At 41.3% G+C, this 20708-nt stretch overlaps 1 protein-coding gene across 1 annotated transcript; it reads left to right on the top strand.

Annotated features, from left to right (window-relative positions):
- Positions 1–1065: 1065 nt before the first annotated feature.
- LOC138889885 (uncharacterized) lies at positions 1066–2198 on the top strand. The gene is made up of 2 exons (XM_070173227.1): positions 1066–1247; positions 1619–2198. Exons 1-2 carry the CDS (start codon positions 1066–1068, stop codon positions 2196–2198), a joined length of 762 nt encoding a protein of 253 aa, XP_070029328.1.
- Positions 2199–20708: the final 18510 nt, after the last annotated feature.

Genomic DNA, 20708 nt, shown 5'->3' on the forward strand with positions numbered 1-20708 from the left:
TATTTTGTATTTGGGCAGTGTAACATGTAAACCACGCTAAGTAACTATGTATGTTATGTAAATCTCGTAAGAATGTGTTCAAATTTACAAATGGCTATTTCACTTGGTTGACGGATAAAGGAAAACGCGGGGTAACACGTGGGATAGGAAAGGCACCCAGGTCCGCTTGACTGGGGCTACCCGGTCGAGCGCCGGTCACGCCCCTCGGTTTTGGGGCGTGACAAACTTGTATCAAAGCATTAGGGTTTTAAAAGGGTCCTAATATGTCTCGGAGCCGTGCCTAGTAGAGCCCTTCTTATCGGTGTGTTGTCGACCACATCTATAAGTAGGGGCTACATGGGCATTTAGGAAATTACCCTCTTTTTTGTTATTCTATATCGTGCGGTGAAGTGAAAAGTGGAAGTATTCACGTCTAACTCCTGCTCTATCTCGAATTTTTCATTAATGGCACCTAGGAAAAGAGCTAGACTCGGCCTTGGGGCCAATGCCACCCCAAGCGTGGCTATGAATCATGTACCTGATGTCGTGGGTGAAAGTAACTCCCCAGTTTTGAATCTGCCTGGCCCATTTATTCCAGATCCAAGTATTCCTGTTCCAGCTGCGGCATAGGATGCTACTATCCCTCCTGCTGATATTCCTGATCCTGATTCAGTTCCAGCTTCTGGTCCCGGGGTTTCTGATGGGGACCTTAGAGGAGTCATCCATATGTTGACCCAGTTATTGGCCGATCAGGCCCAGAGATCTCATGATGCCCCTACGTCCTCTAGCGGACAGGGAGATTCCGCCAGCTCCAGAGTCAGCCAGTTTCTGCGGTTGGCCCCTCCAGAGTCCACAGGCACAGACCCAGAGGCCGATCCGTAGGATTTCCTTGATGAAATGTATAAGACCCTTCAAGTGATGAAGGCTACAGAGACGGAGGGGGTTGAGTTGGCTTCATACAGGTTGAGGGGAGCAGCGTATTCGTGGTTCGAGATGTGGGAGAATTCCCGTGGGGAGGGAAGACCTCCGGCTAGATGGGATGAGTTTGTAGATGCATTCATGGACCACTTCTTGCCTGCATAGACAATGGCGGCTCGTGCCACTAAGTTTGAAATCCTCAAGCAGGGCAGTGTGAGTGTTTGGGAGTACTACATGGAATTTGTGAGGTTGTCCAAGTATGCACCTCAGTTAGTGTCGACCATGGATGCTCTTGTTCTGCGATTTGTTCAGGGTCTTAGTCCTTTAGTGGTGAACGAGGATGCTACAACGTCCTTACATCAGATACGAATTATGGGAAGATTGTGGGATTCGCTCAGGCCACAGAGGCTAGGAAGTTGAAAATACGGGCAGAAAGGGAGAGTAACAGCAGGGCCCGATCAGAGGGTCACTTAGGGAGACCAGTTCAGAGAAGGGGGCCATCAGGGTAATCCCAGTCATATGCCCAGTCCACAGCGAGCGCACCGCCATCGGTGCATAGTTATCAGCAGAGCAGCCACTTGAGACTAGGTTCAGATAGTAGGATACCCCATCAGTCCGGTCGTCCAGGAGGGAGATCACAAAAGTAGGGGAGGGCTTCATTTCCCAAGTGTGGGAGGTTCCATTCTGAGACTTGTTATTTGGATATCCCGGTGTGTTATAGATGCGGGGTGAGAGGTCATATCCAGCGGGACTGTCGTGCACCCAGTCAGGGCACGGGTAGGGGATTTGCTCAGCCATCCACTTCTTCAGCTGCCACATCATCCGCGTGCCCTCCAGCTCCAGCAAGGCGTGGTGCAATTAGGGGTGGAGCTCGTGGTAGAGGTGGACCTAGCCGGTTTTACGCTTTGAGTGGTCGCCAGAGTGCAGAGACTTCTCCAAATGTTGTCACAGGTATCTTGTCTGTTCAGGCCATTGATTGTTATGCTCTTATTGATCCGGGGTCCTCCTTGTCTTATGTCACCCCATTCATTGCTTCAAGTTTTGGGGTAGAACCCATACAGCTTCATGAGCCGTTCTCTGTATCAACTCCGGTTGGTGATTCTATCACAGCCGCGCGAATTTGTAGGAATTGTGTTGTCACGGTATGTGGTCGTGCTACCATGGCTGATCTTATTGAGCTTGGAATGGTGGATTTTGATGTGATTATGGGAATGGACTGGCTTTATTCGTGCTTTGCTAAACTTGACTGCCGAACGAGAGTCATGAGGCTTGAGTTCCCTAATGAGCCGGTTATTGAGTAGAAGGGAAATTTTGTGGTGCCGAAGGGTAGGTTTGTTTCTTACCTTAAGGCTTCAAAGATGATTAAGAAGGGGTGTATCTTCTATTTGGTCCTGGTGGCGGATACCACTTCAGAAGTGTCTGTCCCCGAGTCCATGCCAGTCGTGAATAAGTTTATTGAAGTGTTTCCGGACGAGCTTCCAGGGATCCTGCCAGATAGGGAGATTGATTTCGGGATTGATGTATTGCCAGATACGCAGCCAATATCTATTCCACCATACAGAATGGCGCCAGCGGAGTTAAGGGAGTTAAAGGAGTAGCTGAAGGATTTATTAGAAAAGGGGTTCATACGGCCAAGTGTGTCGTCGTGGGGTGCTCTGGTTCTTTTTGTCAGAAAGAAGGATGGGTCGCTCCGGATGTGTATTGATTATCGGCAGCTTAACAAGGTCACCATCAAGAATAAATATCCCTTGCCTCGGATAGATGATTTGTTCAACCAATTACAAGGTGCAAGGTTCTTCTTCAAAATTGATCTACGGTTCGGGTATCACCAATTGAAGATCAGAGAGCAGGATATTCCTAAGACCGCTTTCAGAACTCGCTATGGTCACTTTGAATTCTTGGTCATGTCTTTTGGGCTAACCAACGCCCCGACGACTTTCATGGATCTTATGAATCGGGTCTTCAAGCCGTTTCTAGACTCCTTTGTGATTGTTTTCATTGATGACATCCTTGTTTATTCGCGGAGCTGGGAGGATCATGCCGATCACCTCAGGGCAGTTCTGCGGACTCTTCATCAGCACTAGTTGTATGCTAAATTTTCAAAATATGAATTTTGGTTGGAGTGTGTTACCTTTCTGGGTCATGTTGTTTCCAGTGAAGGGATTCAGGTGGATCCCCAGAAGATTGCAGCAGTGAAAGATTAGCCTAGATCCACGACCTCGATGGAGATCCGTAGCTTCTTAGGTTTAGTGGGGTATTATCGGAGGTTTGTGGAGGGATTCTCTACCCTCGCCTCCCCATTGACTAAGTTGATGCAGAAAGCAGTTAAGTTCCAATGGTCAGACGCTTGTGAGAAAAGTTTTCAGGAATTGAAGTCGAGATTGACCTCGACGCCGATATTGACCTTACTGGAGGGCACGGAAGAATTTGTGGTTTATTGCAATTCTTCCAGGGTCGGTTTGGGGTGTGTGTTGATGCAACAGGGGAAGGTTATAGCATATGCTTCAAGACAACTCAAGAATCACGAGAAGAATTATCCGACACATGATTTGGAGCTTGCGGCAGTTGTATTTGCCTTGAAAATATGGCGGCATTATATTTATGGGGTCCATGTAGATGTATTCTCAGAACACAAGAGTCTCCAATATTTGTTCAAGCAGAAGGAGCTGAATTTAAGGCAGCGGCGGTGGTTAGAATTGATCAAGGATTATGATATGGACATTTTATACCATCCAGGGAAGGCGAATGTGGTGGCCGACGCTCTCAGTCGAAAGTTCATGGGTAGTTTGGCTCATTTGGGAGCGGATCAGAGGCCTTTGGCTCAGGAGGTTTATTAATTAGCCAGTCTGGGGGTTTGTATTTCGACCTCAGACGAGGGGAAGGTTATGGTGCGTAATAGAGCAGAATCGTCACTGGTAGCGAAAGTCAAGGAAAAGCAGTTCATTGATCCAGCATTGGCACAGATGAAATAGGCAGTTTTGAATAACAAGACTTTAGCATTTTCACTCGGTGGCGGGGATGGTGTATTACAATGTCAATGTAGGCTATGTGTTCCAGATATGGATAATCTTCGGGAGAGGGTAATGGCGGAGGCTCATAATTCCAGGTATTTTGTGCACCCAGGTTCTACGAAAATGTATCATGATCTCAAGGAAATTTATTGGTGGAACGGTATGAAGAGGGGTGTGGCGGACTTTGTGACTAGATGTCCGAACTGTCAGCAAGTGAAGGCCGAACATCAAAGACCTGGTGGATTGACTCAAAGCATAGAAATTCCAATGTGGAAATGGGAGATGATCAATATAGATTCTGTAGTAGGGTTGTCGTGCACTCCGCGCAGGTTCAACTCAATTTGGGTAATCGTTGACCGACTCACAAAATCAGCACACTTCTTGCCAGTTAAATCTTTCGACACAGCGAAACAGTATGCCCAGTTGTATATCAAATAAATAGTTAGGTTGCATGGCACTCCAGTCTCAATCATTTCAGATTGAGGGGCTCAGTTCACGGCCAACATTTGGAAGAAATTTCAGCAGGGCTTGGGCACGCAGGTAAATCTCAGCACAGCTTTCAATCCTCAAACTGACGGGCAAGCAGAGCGGACAATTCAGATGCTTGAGGAAATGTTTCGAGCTTGTACTCTTGATTTCAAAGGTAGTTGGGATGACCATTTGCCACTCATAGAATTTGCTTACAACAATAGCTTCCATGCTAGTATCCATATGGCACCATTCGAGGCACTGTATGGTAGGAGATACAGGTCTCCCATTGGATGGTTTGAGGTTGGAGAAGCAGAATTGATAGGGCCGGACCTCGTATATCAGGCCATGGAGAAAGTCAGGATTATTAAGGAGAGGTTGAAAACTGCTCAGAGTCGCCAAAAGTCTTATTCGGACATTCGTCGCAGAGATTTAGAGTTCAAAGAAGATGATTGGGTATTTTTGAAGGTTTCCCCATGAATGGCATCATGCGATTCGGGAAGAAAGGGAAGTTAAGTCCGAGGTATGTCGGACCGTATAGAATCATTCAGAGGATCGGTCAGGTGGCATGCAAGCTCGAGCTGCCACCCGAGATGTCGTTGGTACATCCGGTCTTCCATGTGTCTCTGTTGAAGAAGGTAGTGGGAGATCCGTCCGTTATTGTGCCAATTGAATATATTGAGGTTAATGAAGAACTATCTTATGAAGAAATTCCAGTTGCCATTCTTGATAGGCAAGTCCAGAAATTGAGAACTAAGGAAATTGCCTCTGTAAAAGTGTTATAGTGGAACTAGCAGGTTGAGGAAGCCACTTGGGAAACCGAGGAAGAAATGAGAAAGAAGAACCCACATTTGTTTGAATAGTTATGTAATAGCTTTCATGCATTTGGTTCCTGTAAACTCTTATCTTTTGATTTGATCTATGTTAAACTATTCCATTTTGACTATGTATATTGCCTATGCGGCCATGGTTGGTGTTGAACAAGTTATGTTATGTCTATGGAACATGTATATGCTGTTAGGATATGTATCTGGGGCCCTCTAACAGGTGGATAGTCCTACTTACAAAGGAAACTCTGGCGAAATTTTCGAAAATTTAAGGGGTTAGCCAAATTCGGGGCTGATGATATATTTCATAATGTGAAAAAGCAAAAGTTACATAAGGATGGCTAATGAATGAAACTTGATCCTCATTGGAGTACGAATGATCTTAAGCGGGGGAGAATGTAAAGCCCCAGAAAATTTTGCTTAGTAATTTAAGATTTCGTGGTACCAAGGTAGGCCAAATATTTTATCTTGCGTGCAAATGAGGATTAAGGATATTATGGATATCAATTGGATATGTTAATAAGTGTATAAGTCATAGTATAAGTGAATTGGGGTCTAAGGAGAGGCCTAAGTTTAAGCCAAGTTGGAAAATTTCATAAGAGACGAAAGTTGCAAATGAGTGCGCACAAGACCTCACTTTGGACAATCATATCTCAAGTTATATAAGGATTTGTGTGATGCACAACCTATCAAATAAAATTTATTTGAGTCTAGTTTCTAGCACTTCAAATCGTTTGTCATTAGGACACTCTTACCAAAGGTTATGACCAAATTACCAAAAGCAGCGCAAACTTTTACACTACCGCGCCGCCCCATGCAGCACGGCTGTGTAAATTATCATAGCACCTCCAATTTCATTTCTAAACACATTTTTCATTACCCCGCCTCCCCATGTGGCGCCCCATGCGGCGCGGCTGTGCAAAAAATCGGGCTTTTGTTATAAAACGACCTCATTTCGCCAAATAAATGCAAGGGGTCATATTTATTTTAAGCAAGGCTTGCTCTACCAAGGAAATCCGTCCCATACTTCATTCCTATGATCCAAGGTAAGGTTTTTGGAGTATTTTGAGTTGATTACTACTCCTAAACACTTATATTAACAAGGATTAATCCTGAAAATCCATAGATTTCCATTCAAATCCCTAAATTGATCTAGAACACTACAAGTGGGGATTCTCAAGATTCTTACTACAAGAGGTATGCCTATCATCTCTAACTACTCTATGGTGATTATTTATGTATTATATATACATTAGAACTCATGGTATGATGATGGAAAGCCATAAGTGCCTAAACTAGATTGTGTTGGTTGTAGACATTGTGAAATGGGTTAATTAAGGAGGTTGATGGTTGGGTATGAATGAATGGTCATACATATGTTGTTGGAAGTTATAAATTGGTTAGGAATGATGGTGGAATGAATTGTTGGTTAATGATGATAGTTGGATGAACCAATACTATAGTTATGAGGTTTAAATATCTATGCCTACAAAGTGTTTGATAATATGCCTAAATGGCATAAGTTATGGAATTTATTACTAATATTGGCCCTATTGAATGTTGTATTGTAGATTGAAGTTACTTAAGGGTATTGGATCATTGTAGTGTCATTAAGGGGCAAGTTTCAGGTATGTATGACTAACTTTAACCTTTGTAAAGTCACCTTGTTTGGTGTACGAGTAATTGGTATGTGTTATTTATGTGGACCATTTGTGAATTCTTGTGATTAATATGCCTTGAACGTTGTTGGTTAAGTTTCCTGATTTAATGGTGTAAGTAAATGGCAATAAGCCAAGTGTGTGTGTGTGAAGGTGTTTATGTGGTAAGAGCTGTGTAACAAATGATGGAAAGAAATCGTAATAGATGCAATTGAAACAACTGTGGTAATATCATACGTGACTTGTCGCGGCAATTATCGTTGTGACTTAAATTGTATACGGACTATTGGATATGATGGAAATGGTATTGATGTCTATGAAAATTCTTTGTGAGTTGTTGTGTTGTTGTGTGAAATGTAATTGTCCGGTGGGATCAGGTTGACCACCGCAACACGAAGTTATAAGGTGTGGGTTGTGGTGATAAGGGTAGCCGAGGTAATAAGGGTGGCCGAGGTAATAAGGGTGAAAAAGTGATCGAAATCACTATTGAAATGAAAATATGTGAAAGTTTTGAAACCATTGATCTGATGAAATAATGTTGAAAGGGAAAAAGGAGAGATTGTGGAACTTGTTTGGCTTTGGTTGTTCCTTTCATGTGTATTGGATTGTTGATTCTATTACTGTTTGTTACCTGTGTATTTCTTGATTTTACTTGGGATAAAGTTTGTTCATACATACCAGTACAATTCAAATGTACTGACGTCCCTTTTGCCGGGGGCGCTACATTCGTGTTATGATTGTAGGTGGTTCTATAACAGGTACTCCAGTCCACCGGCAGTAGAACTCCTTCACTTTCCGTCAGCTGTATTGGTGAGCCCCTTTTTCCTCTCGAGGCCCTGCGTGGCTCATGCTGATTTTCCTCCCGGCAATGTTATTTTGGTATTTGCATAAGGTATAGCCGGAGCCTTGTTAGCGGCAAGTATTGTAACACTCTTTTGTATCCCTAGAGGCTCTGTAGACAGGAAATGTGGGTTATGCACTTATGTATTTTGTATTTGGGCAGTGTAACTTGTAAACCACGCTAAGTAACTATGTGTGTTATGTAAATCTCGTAAGAATGTATTCAAATTTACAAATGGCTATTTCACTTGTTGACGGATAAAGGAAAACGCGGGATAACACGTGGGATAGTAAAGGCACCCAGGTCTGCTTGACTAGGGCTACCCGGTCGAGCACCGGTCGCGCCCCTCAGTTTTGGGGCGTGACAGCTGCTTCGACCCATTTGGTAAAATAGTCAATGGCTACTAGGATAAACATGTGTCCGTTGGAAGTGGCAAGCTCGATTGGTCCAATAACATCCATTCCCCAGGCGGCGAATGGCCATGGTAAGCTTCTTGTGTTAAGCTCGTTTGGAGGTACCTTTATCATGTCTGCATGTATCTGACAGCGGTGGCATTTCCGGACATACTGGATGCAGTCCGTTTCCATAGTCATCCAAAAGTAACCAGCCTGGAGTATCTTTTTTGCTAAGACAAAACCGTTCATATGTGGACTGCAGGTCCCCGCATGAATTTCCTCTAGTAGCCTGGATGCTTCCTTTGAATCAACACATCTTAATAGTCCAAAATCGGGAGTCCTCCTATACAGGATTCCTCTATTGTGAAAGAAATTGTTGGACAATCTCCGAAGTGTGAGTTTTTGAGTAGGATTTGCAAGCTACGGGTAATCTTCTTTTGCCAAATATTCCTTGATATCATGAAACCAAGGCTTTCCGTCTGCTTCTTCTTCAACATGGGCATAGTAAGCTGGCTGATCATGGATCTTTACTGGAATGGGATCAATGAAATTCTTGTCTAGATGTTGTATCATAGATGACAGGGTAGCCAATGCATCGACGAACTCATTTTGGACCCTGGGAACATGCTGGAATTCCATCTTCATGAACCTCTTTCTCAATTCCGGTACATGATGCAGATACGGGAGTATCTTGGAGTTCTTGGTTTCCCATTCTTCTCGCACCTGATGTATAAGTAGGTCTGAATCTCCAATCACTAGCAACTCTTGAACGTTCATGTCAATGGCCATTTTGAGTCTTAAGATGCAAGCTTCATACTCGGCCATATTGTTGGTGCACGGGAACCTGAGTTTGGCAAACACCGGATAATGTTGACCGGTTTCTGATACTAGGACTGCTCCTATGCCAACTCCTTTGAAGTTTGCCGCTCCATCGAAGAACATTCTTCAACCGTCATAGGATTCTGCGATGTCATCTCATATGAATGATACCTCTTCATCAGGAAAATACGTTTTCAAGGGTTCGTATTCCCCATCCACCAGATTCTCATCGAGGTGGTCTGCCAGTGCCTGACCCTTGACTGCTTTCTGAGTTATGTAAATAATGTCGAACAAAATCAGCAGGATTTGCCACTTGGCCAGCTTGTCGGTGGGCATGGGCTTCTGAAAGATATATTTCAAAGGATCCATCCTTGATATGAGATATGTAGTATAGGCATAGAAATAATGTCTTAACTTCTGAGCTACCCAAGTCAAAGCACAACATGTGTGCTCCAATAGAGAATACCGGGCCTCGCACGGGGTGAACTTCTTGCTGAGATAATAAATGGCCTGCCCTTCCTCCCCGTTTCATCATGCTGCCCCAGAACGCAGCCGAAAGCTCCATCTAACACTGCAAGGTAGAATAGTAATGGTCTACCTGGCTCGGGAAGGACTAGGACTAGTGGTGTTGACAGGTACTCCTTGATTCTGTCAAAGGCCTTTTGGCAGTCATCGGTCCATTTGGTAGCAGCGTCCTTCTTTAACATCTTAAAGATTGGCTCACAAATAACTGTAGACTGTGCTATGAATCGGCTGATGTAGTTAAGCCTTCCTAGGAAACTCATCATGTCCTTCTTGTTCTTTGGCGGTGGTAGTTCCTAAATGGCTTTGACTTTCGATAGGTCCAGTTCTATTCCCCAGTGACTCACAATAAACCCAAGCAATTTCCCAGTGGGAACCCCAGATGCGCAGTTCGCGGGGTTTAGTTTCAGGTTGTACCTTCGCAATCTATTGAAGAACTTCCTTAGATCTTCCATGTGATCAGTGGACTTCTTGGATTTGATGATAACATCATCTACATATACCTCTATCTCCTTATGTATCATATTATGGAATATGGTAGTCATGGCCATCATGTAGGTGGCCCCTGCATTCTTCAGGATGAATGACATCATCTTGTAATAGTATATTCCTCACGGCGTAATGAAAGCCATTTTCTCAGCATCTTCTTCATCCATCCAGATCTGATGATAACTAGCAAAGTAGTCTACGAATGACTGTAGCTCATGCTTAGCGCAATTGTCAATCAGGATGTGTATATTCGGCAAAGGGAAGTCATCTTTCAGACTGGCCCGGTTGAGATCCCGGTAGTCGACACAGACTCTGACCTTCCCATCCTTCTTTGGCACTGGCACAATGTTGGATAACCATGTCGGGTATTCTACTACCCTGAGAACCTTAGCTTTGACTTGCTTGGTGACTTCTTCCTTGATCTTTAGACTTATATCAGGTTTGAATTTTCTGAGCTTTTGCTTTACCGGTGGACATGTCGGATGGGTTGGTAGTTTGTTAGCCACAATAGACGTACTTAGACCAGTCATGTCATCATACGACCAGGCGAATATGTCCTCATATTCGTTTAGAAATTCTGTGTATTCTTTCTTTTCTGATGGCGACAGATGAACGATGATTTGTGTTTCCTTGGTGTTTTCTGCATCTCCCAAGTTGACAATTTCGGTCTCGTCCAGGTTGGACTTAGGTCTGTTCTCAAAGTTCTCAACTTCTTTGACAATCTCGTCAGCTATGTCATCTTCCTCTGAATCAATGTCCGTTTGTTGCGTTGTCTCATTGCATGTCACAGTCGTTAGTTCATCAAGATAAGTAATAATAATGATGTATTGGTAAAGTAAGGAAAGAAAATGATAGCAATAAATATTAATTCATAAGAAAAATCAAAATGCTTTTGATAAGTTGAATAACGGTTTTAAACATTGAAGATCTTATTGCGGGAATTGAAAATGCGAAAAGAAAATCATTTAGTAAAAACAATGAATAATGCTTGTTTTAGCCTTGCTACCCTGAGGCACGTCGGACTTTGGTTATCATGATGGTCCAATTCTTGAGATATGCCCCTCTGCTCATAGCTTGTATGGAAGGGCCTTCCTCCCCCTCTTCCTCGAGATCAACACAACAGTCCATGTCATTGTCTTCTAGGAACAAGGGTATTGGTTGCTCTAGTGGATAGTAAGGACCACACTATGGTGGCGACCAGTTGTTGAATTCTTCACAGGTGTATTCATACCCTAAACCGAAGGTAGTGCCATGTTTCTTGAGTTTTATGGGTTTAGAGATTCCTTGGAGGTTCTTGCCGATCCCTTTGTCAGGTTCCTGATGAGCAGATTTTTTTCATCAGACTCAGGTGTGCTGGAGATAGGTTGGGTGGAGTGTGGAATGGTCTCCACATAGATAGGAGTGTTGTGGGTGTGGAAATGGCCGTTTGTGGAGTTTTGGGGTTCTGGGATGAGTAGTGGAGTGTTGTTTGGGGTATGACAGGTGTTGCATTGGTTCTTTGGTGGAGCAACGTGATGGTGAGGAGCGGGATGATTCTGTTGTTTTGGGATATTTTGAGGAGGTGTAGGGTTTTGGGTGTTGGGGAAGTTGATATCTGGGTGTTGAGGGAAAATGACAAGCTGACCAGATTTCGAACCTGATCGAGCTTTTCTTGGAATTTCAACAGTTTTTGCTCAAGTTGTGACACATTCTCATTTGGAACCTGAATACCCTGGCTATTAATGGCCTCTACCCGTTCAGCCGCGTTCTCCTTCCTGATGTTGTTCAAATCTTCCCTCTTGCCTTTGTTCTTGCTTTTAACAGGACTAAAAGGAGGAGTGGGTGGAGGGCCCTTGGATCTTGTGAAATAAGATGACGATGCCATAATGCACGAACTAACCTTTGGGGAGGGAATAATAAAAACAAAAGGTAATCAAGTTAGTAAGGATTATAAAAAGTATTGCTATTTAAACACATAGTGCGGGAATGTAAATCGTGTCCTAATTTAGAAACCTCTTTGTGCCTGAGGTAGGCCTAGCGACAAATTAGTTTGAAGAACTTAGAATGATAAATGCCTCATTTTATTGATAAAATCAGATGAATCCCAAATCGATACTAAATAAGTAAGAAATAAAAGTCACTAATGGTCATTGGCCTTATTACATTTATAAAGCGAAAAAGATAAACTCCTATCTACTTGGTCCCAAAAGGACCTTCCCCAGATTCAGCATCCTTGGCTCTGTCGAATAGCTTCCCCAACTCGCAAAGTCCCAGCAATAGGTATGCTCTGGCTAGATGCCCGCCTTCGATCCCTTCAGCATTTTGACAATCTTCAACCCTTTTGAGAAATTTTCTCTCCAATTCTACTATGCCTCGCTCCAAGTATCCTAGCCTCTTGTTGGAACTGACAGCCATGTCCTTCTATTCCTCGATCAGCTTCTGGTTGGACTCTTGTATCTCGTGATGTTCGCTCTCGTACTCATGGATCCTTTTGCGCAGCTGGTTGTACTTGACTTGCACCTCATCCTTTTCATCTATAATTCTGTGACCTCGAACAAACCCTGGCTGGCCCAGACCATCATGATTATCTTCCAACCAACCTGAGTAGAAAGGAGTACAACCAGCATGATACCTGTCTGGCTCGATAGTATCTCTCCCCATTACGATCTTGCAATGCCACATATGTTGGGCTTGGCATTTGTAGGGACTATCATCATTTTGGAAGTCAGCTCAGAAGTGGCTCATCTTGTCGACCCTGGGTATAACTTGCTTGCCTCATAACTCGAAGAGGGACGTAAGGGTATGTTCCTCTTAGTCCAATTAGTATCAGGAAAGGTGCATCTCTGGATCGGGCAACGAATTCCTCGGTCAGAAACCACTCGACCATCCATTGAACCTGTTCTTCAGTCAGATTATCAAATAGCTCAACCCATCCTTTGGCATTCTCAGGCTGAGCGAACATGTCGGGGATGTAATTCATTCTCTTTGGATGGTGGAAAGCGATGTGGTCATCCCAGTCCCTTCGCTGAATTTCTTGTCGGTATTCTCCCTTTTAAAGATGTTCCATGAGCCAGAGTTGAGGTAGTAAATTGTAGCCTTCGAAGTGTTTTGCTCCTCGTTGACACCTTTCTAAGGCCCGGTATATGTCTGCAATGATCATGGACACAATGCTGAATGTCTGCCCACCAATCCCTTTCATTAGGGTTTTAGTTACCATAGCCAGCCTGGTATGGATTCTCCCTTTGTTCATCGGAAACACGATTAGACCTAGGAAATGAAACATGAAGACGAAAACCCTACGATGGATGTGTCCTAAGGATGTGATGGCAAACTCATCAGGGTAGGTACGTAGGATTTGTTGTGACCGTACCTTTCATACAGGTAGTTGAAAGGGATGTATGATTCCTTCAGGCATGTCAATTCTGTATTCTTTTTCAAACCCATCATCTTAAGGAAACCCCTGCCTTTGCGGTTCTCAGGCATTAGCATACCCAGAGTTTCCCACACTAGACTGGCCAGTCCTCCTATCTCCTATAGCAAGGGCGTTATTTCAATGTCTCCAAAACGGAACACGGCCCTTTCACAATCCCAAAACAGTGTGGTAGCTTTTATGATCATGTTGTTAGGTTGGATCTCCAAGAGGGATGGTAGGTTTCCCAGATATTTTCTGACGAGAGTTTGGTCACTATAGTGCAAATCTCTCCACCAGCTTAGCAATCTCGGGTGGATGTTGGTGACCATGTCAAATCTGGGGACTTCGTGCCTCATATTTCTGCAAGACAAATAAGGTTAAGCCCTTACCCCCACCAGACTCGACTATTTAATACCAACAATTAGCATGAAGCATTTAGTTCTCCAAATAAATGCACAGAATATGGTGATGTCCGTTTGGATTTAGGGAAACCCAGTGGACTTTGGACAAGGCTATCTTAAATGATCATTATGTGTACAACATAACTGACCCGGCTAGGTTTGACCATGATGCATGCACAATTTAACAGAGTAAGGTTTCTATGGGGTTTTAGACTGGTACCCTTGAGCGGAAAACTCAAGGGAGGAAGGCACGGAATTGTCGACTGCACTGCTGATCGGCTAGTTTTATCGCAAATATGCCTTTTTGAATTTAGGGGGTAATGATATAGGAAGAGTGCAACCACTCATTAAAAGCATTGCTATAGTATTTGTTTGGCACGAGTGGAGTATGATGTTGAGCATGATTATGCAATTAAAAAAACATGTTGACATGTATTTGCACGTTAAGAAAGCGATAAATACATTAGTTTTATAATTTAAAGCAGCAATAAAGGAAGGAAACAAGGAAGATATGTCAGTTTCGCTTTTGAAAAAAAAAACTAAATGCTTAAAGTAATTAAACAAGTAATTGCACATAAGGGGAGGGGTACAAATTCACAATAACAATCTGAAATGGTAAAAGCCTAAATATCCCCAGCAGAGTCGCCACGCTGTCGCGCCCCCTTTTTCCCTTTCCATCGGAGAGGAGTCCGGGTTTCGACGTTCATGGGGTGTACTGACTCATTTCCTTTTGGGAATTGGGTATTTGAAGAGTCGTTACCTAACAATTTTTAAGGTGTGTTAGGGCACCTATAGGGTTCAACTATGTTTGACAACTAGAGATAGGGTAAGGGCTTGAAATTATCCTAAGGGGAAGGTGTTAGGCACCTCTCAAGATCCACTAGTGTGGTTCCCGACCAGATAGTTTTTGTGAATTTGTGCAATTAGCAAGTAAACAAATAAGGCTCAAGTAATAAGGGATTTTGAGTTTAAATACACAAGTGTTTAAAAACAATAAAAGCAAGGTTTTGAAAAGAGTTATAGTCTAAGCATACTTATAAAAGTAAAAGGGTGTCCTAGGTTTGTTTGTAATGTGGATCACATCAATGTGATACCCGGTATGACACTCCTTAGAAGAGGTGACATACGTGGTATTAGCGCACCGATCATCATATCCATATCTGTCCTTTCCCACCCCGTTAAGGTAATTAAAGCGATGGTTTGTCTCGACCTCTATTGGATGCCGTTACCCGTCCCATTCATATCAATCCTGGAGGAATTTAGGACTCCTATTCCTATAAGGAGGAGGTTCTAGGCTGACTCTTAGGTTTAAAGGTAAAATGCTAAGGCGACATACAAAACAAGTAGGACTTCATTTAAAGGTGAAACATGTAAGCAACTAGAAGGCTCATGTATACCTCCGTAAATAATGCATATAAATAGCATGACTTAAACACAGTTAAGGTCTGAATTTTAGAATCCTAAAGCAGGGTGTTTGAATCAAAACCAGATTCATTATATAACTCAGAAAAGAAGTCTGAATCAGGCATGTCTGCTTATTGTAGCAGTCTAGAATTAAACAGAGGTAGTTCCAGTTTTATTTAAGTAATTACCTAAGGCTTGCCTAGGCATAAGTATTAGTTATTCAGAACCATTAAGACGTTTGGAGATTATCATTACCTAAGACATGATGTTCTAGGTGTTCAGCACATAGAATTATTGCCAATTGGTTGTAAAAACTAAGTAAAATTGTTTTATGCATCCATAGTTAGCCTAAGTGTGTGTAAACGAATATAAATGAAATCCTAAAGACATGGCATCTAATGTACACGGATGCAAAATGATGTATATGCAGAATCCTAAGCAGGATTTCTATATGCACAAATATTACTGCGTTTAAAACCTGATTTCTAGAATATACAGAGAGGATATGTTTGTTAGTATTGTTTAGCCTAAAACAGGATCTCTAAGTGTGCATGGCAGTGAGAACATGATCGCAGAAACACAGGTTAACACATTTAACGCAGGATTTGCTAAGTGATATGATGGTGAAATGGACATGCTGAAAACAGTAAGTGTAAATCCTAAGGAGCATGAACTTTAATGCATGAAATGAGTCCTAGGCATGGTTTCTATTGCGCAAGTAGGAATGTAAACCTAGTAACATGCTTTCTACCCCTTTTGATAGCTAAAGCATGCATATGTCCCATCCCTTTACACTAGCCAACACCATACTTGTTTACAAATTATTACAGACCAAATGACTGAATTACAAAAGAAGTGCAAAAATAAGAAGTCACAACCATAGGAAGTCTGATCTTGACTTCCTCTCTGAGTTATGTAGTGAAACACCTCAAAAGCCAATATTGTTCCAAAGCCTTTCTCATACCTGAGTGTGTCAGAGTTCTCTAAGGACCTCAAGGGATCCCGGGCAATGCTCACACCCAGATTTGCATAACCAAACAGAGTGAGTGCAGTGTGGAAGGGCCAGCTCTTATGTGTCCAATTTCAGAGGGAGCTCAAGGGTCCCAAGGCAAGGCTCACACAAAAGGGGCAGAACCTAGATTCTAAGAGTAGGTGAGAGTGCTTAACATAGTTTGAAAAAGAGTTTGTTTTTTAAAAAAAAAAACTGGACTGGCAAGTCCATTTTGAAAGTAATCAGTAACAGAGGGGATTGAAAGCAGTTGTAGCAGTAAACAAAACTCAAACTCCCAAGATGGGGTCACACACAGAATTAGTAGTCATACAAGGGGGTCAAAGGGATTTTGGGGAGACACTTGTCTGTAAGCACATGACCCCAGCAGGAGTCTGGTTTGGACATGCACAGCAATGGCTGATACTGGCATGATCACAAACCAGCCAAAAGAACATAAACACATATAGGGGTTTGGGATTCATAAGGTAGCAAGGACACAATAAGTGATTGACAAAGTATGCTTTAAAACACACACAGGGGAGTGCATTAATCTAAAGGGGAATGAGAGACATTATACCATGCTGGTAATGTAACTTGACTGCAGGTTTCACCACGGAACTATAAGCAGAAGTAGACCAAGAATGAGAGAAACTGAAACAATTAAAGGAGCATGTTGTTGTTGAAGTTTTAAAATTAACTAGGACATACCAATTGAGAAAGCAAAGTGCAGAAAGTTAAAGCAAGTAGGCTTCCACAGTCTAGCTTTAGCTTTTCGCCGGCTCGATAAAGTAGTAGCACAGGTAGTAGTAGAGAAAGAGAGAGTTTTGAATGTGTAAGTGTGTGTTCTGAACTCAGTTGGTCGTCTTTAGAGAAGAAAGGGTAAGGTATTTATAGCTTTGAAAACGAGTAGAAAAATAAGGTAACGAGTAAAGTTTTAACACAAATATGGAAATAATCACAATCACAATCAATTAATACAAGTACTATCCTTTAATTAAGGAATTACTGTTCAAACTGATACTGACAGGAATAATTAAGGAAAGAAGACTAATTTGAGAAAGATTGATTTCTGACCCTATAGGGGATATTAAAAGTATAGAGTAAATAATTGAGTCTAAGTACAAAATATACTTAATTGGGGAAAGGGTTCAGCAAAGGTAAAATATCACAGCAAAGGAAAGGAATCAATTAATTTAAACAAAACGAGTGAAACCAGAGATTTATGAGAAAATATTTTCAATCAGTCGTAACTTGAGGAAATCAAGATCAATCAAGAAAGAATCATGATTATGCACTTTGCCATATAAATAGAGAAGAATGAACAAGAGTATCAGACATGCAAGGCCAACCATATTGCCAAAGAAGCAACACAAAAATACAGTAGTAGCAGGAGTAGGCTAGGACCTAGTAGTAAAAGAAACCTATTCGAAGCATAGTAGTCCACAAAGTCAAGTAGTCACATAGAACCAACAAAAATGAAGGAAACAGTCTAGCACATAGCAAGGAGATCAACACGCAGAAACAAGAAAAGTCTTTAAACTCATAGCAATAAGTGAAAAAAAAATTATAAGGAATTAGGGTTTTAACAGAGCTGAGTTGAAAAGGTAAAAACTTTTAGAATCAGTCAAGTTAAACAAAGAAAATGATCTAAGCATAAAGAACTCAGTCGAGACCAGTATACATGCAAGACAAACAAAGACTGCTTCAGAACCCAAAAATACCTAGAGTTTCAACACGATGAACCAGGTAGAAGAAAAACATGAACAAATCAATTAAACATAGTAGAACCATAAAACAATACTGAAAATCGGAGAAGAGATCTTTTAAAAAGAGTTTAAGAAACTCTAATTTGAAAACGAAGAGTCACTTTGAAAGAAAGTCGAAGAACCTTTTTGAAAACACCAAGAAGTTCATAACATGCACAGATCTAAGATAGATCTGAAAGAAAATCGGAAAGCTCTTAAAGCTAGGGTTTCAGAGAACCCAGAAAAAGTGAGAAAAGACTTTGAAAAGTTACCGATCTAGCCGGAAAAGCCAAGGATCTGACTTGATTGGCCATGGGTGGCCGGGGAAAGGCCATAGATAGAAGTTGAGCCAAGACTGGACTAGATCCCTTTGAGATCTGTCCATGAAATAACGGAAACAAACGACCAAGAGCCATAGGAGATCGGTACACCTCTCAAACAGCCATGAGAGTCCACGGATTAGGTGAAGATAAAAGGGGATTAGGGTAGATTTGGGTGGCGGCGGCTAGGGTTAGCCTTAGGTCTTCAGAGAGAGTTTGAGAGGAGAAGGGATTCAAGGGCGGCGGGTTGGTAGAAATGATTTAGGTTTAGGAGTCGTTTTGGGTTAAAAATGGTAAGGTGAAATAGTGGGGGTAGGTGGGGATCCGGGTTCGGGTTGGTTTTAAGAGGTTTATGGGCGGTTTTTAATTGGAATTGGGCTGGGAAATTTGGGGTCTAATTTAGGCTATAATTGAAATACAAATGGGCTATTATTTAAATAGTTATTTTTCCCTTTTTAATTTATAAAAAATAGTCTATAGCTTCTGAAAATAATTTAAAAATACTAAAATGATTTTTAACACATAAATAAAAATTTAAAAATACAAGACTCAATTTTATGAATATAAGACACAATTAAACCTTAAAATGACTAATATTGCAATTGTGTGCAATTTAGCTTTAAAAATATTAAATTAAATTGTAAAAATTATTTTAGCCATATTTTGGCATAAATATAAAAATTCAATAGATGAATTATCAATATAATAAATTTTGAAATAATTATTGAGATTTTATGGATAAAAAGGGGAAAAATAAATCAATAAAAATTATGGAAAAATAATAAAATATTTGGACATGCTTATATATGCATATATATGATATTTTGAAGTTATTTTGCATATTGAAAATACATAGGGAAACATTAGGTATCAACACTTATTCCATATGTATAAATTTAAGTTCTTTAATGCTTCCTCATTACTGCTCATCTTTAGAATGTCGGCCCTCTCATCTCATACTTTGTGACTTTTGTCTATCTATTGTTAATTCACCTCAATATTGATTTACAATATATCACTGATAACTTGAAACTTCTTACGTACTAGTTTGCCCCTAGGGCTTACGTTACCTCAAGGAATATTCGAAGTGATTCCTATAATCGTATTTCATAGTGTCTCAATGTGATTCACCTTACGGGGGTATCCTAATTTTGCCGCCAACGAAATCTCTTCTCCTTCTCTTCTTTTCTTTTTTTCAAATCATTATTTAAACGAAGGCCCAAACGTCATCCTGTATCTGTCACAATTATACCCTCATTTTATTACCAGGTCAGCATTTCATTCCTTCTAAATGCTATTAATCTTAGACTCCTTTGAGTTCATTAAGGCCTTAGTGAGCTTTGTATAACATAGAGAAACTTTCTGCTCTTCTTGTTTTCATGGGCTTAATCCTAAAGACTTATCCATTCTCGTCACCGTTTTACTTGCCTTTCCTCATCCTTACTCGTGTTTCCTTAAAACTTTATCGCTCTACCATACTTTAGCTTGCGACCTATACATATCCATTTATAAACTTTCCTTTAACTTGCTTGCACCATAGATTTTCTTATGTTATTCTGGAACGTCAAGCGAGACATCACATCGTCTCCAACTTTTCTCTATTCTCTTAACTAGATCTCTCAGTACTTAGAAACCATAGGCTAGAAGACATGTCGTCGACGATGCCGCTATCATTCCCGATTATTCGATCCCCGTGCTTATAGCCTTCTATCCGAAGTATGGACTTTTCATGATCTTCTGCCTTTGAGTATCTCGTACATTGTTCACCTTTACCTTACTTACCTTAAAATCTCGCATCGTATCTTCTATCTTTTTCTTGACCTCCCTTCCACCTAGATGTAATTTACGTCCATAACTTGAAGCTCTATTATAATACTCGCACCTCTGGTACATACACAATCCGGTGGGAACTTCGTACTGACTTCTTATGAGGCTGGTACTTCTTCTAACTGGCTTCCTTGTAGAGTCATTATAGATTATGGTTGTTGTATTATTTCTCTTGAACATCTAATATTAAGAGTGATTCTGTCATGTTCTCAAGCACAACTTCTATAATTTTTTAGGTCCAATAATCAGACTCCTAATTTATTTGGGTGATGTAATTCTTTAGTTTCATCTTCCTTCTGATCAGCCTTTACGTAGGCTTAAGCTATCTTCCGATCTGTGGCTCATGGTATCAGTTATTACCTTAGCTTTTTATGAGAGTTATGGAATATCCATGATACAATCTTTTAACAATTCAATCTTTTGTCTATGCCCTGGGCTCAATTCTTTCTCTTAACTTATACCGGAGTCTTGTATGGTTGTATGATTGTCAACAAATATGTTGTCTGGATAATGCTCCAAAATATTGAGTGTATCCATAACGTACTAACTCTGGATCATTGATCAAATAATTCTTTAGTTCCATCTTCGCTTTCTTTCAACGTAAGCTATTACTTTTCCTGGTCTTTCTGCCTCCTTGTTGCATCTATACGTTGCTTATCTTAGTGCCCACACTTGCCAGAGTTTTCATACAACTCATATGAT

The sequence above is a fragment of the Nicotiana sylvestris genome, chromosome 4, assembly GCF_000393655.2.
Source record: "Nicotiana sylvestris chromosome 4, ASM39365v2, whole genome shotgun sequence".
NCBI classification, from domain to species: Eukaryota; Viridiplantae; Streptophyta; class Magnoliopsida; order Solanales; family Solanaceae; genus Nicotiana; species Nicotiana sylvestris.

Coding starts and splice junctions, on each gene's coding strand:
- LOC138889885 (XM_070173227.1), top strand. CDS start 1,066: ATGGCGGCTCGTGCCACTAAGTTTGAAATCCTCAAGCAGGGCAGTGTG. Junction 1,248..1,618: donor GTGAACGAGGATGCTACAAC/GTCCTTACATCA, acceptor GGTGTGTTATAG/ATGCGGGGTGAGAGGTCATA.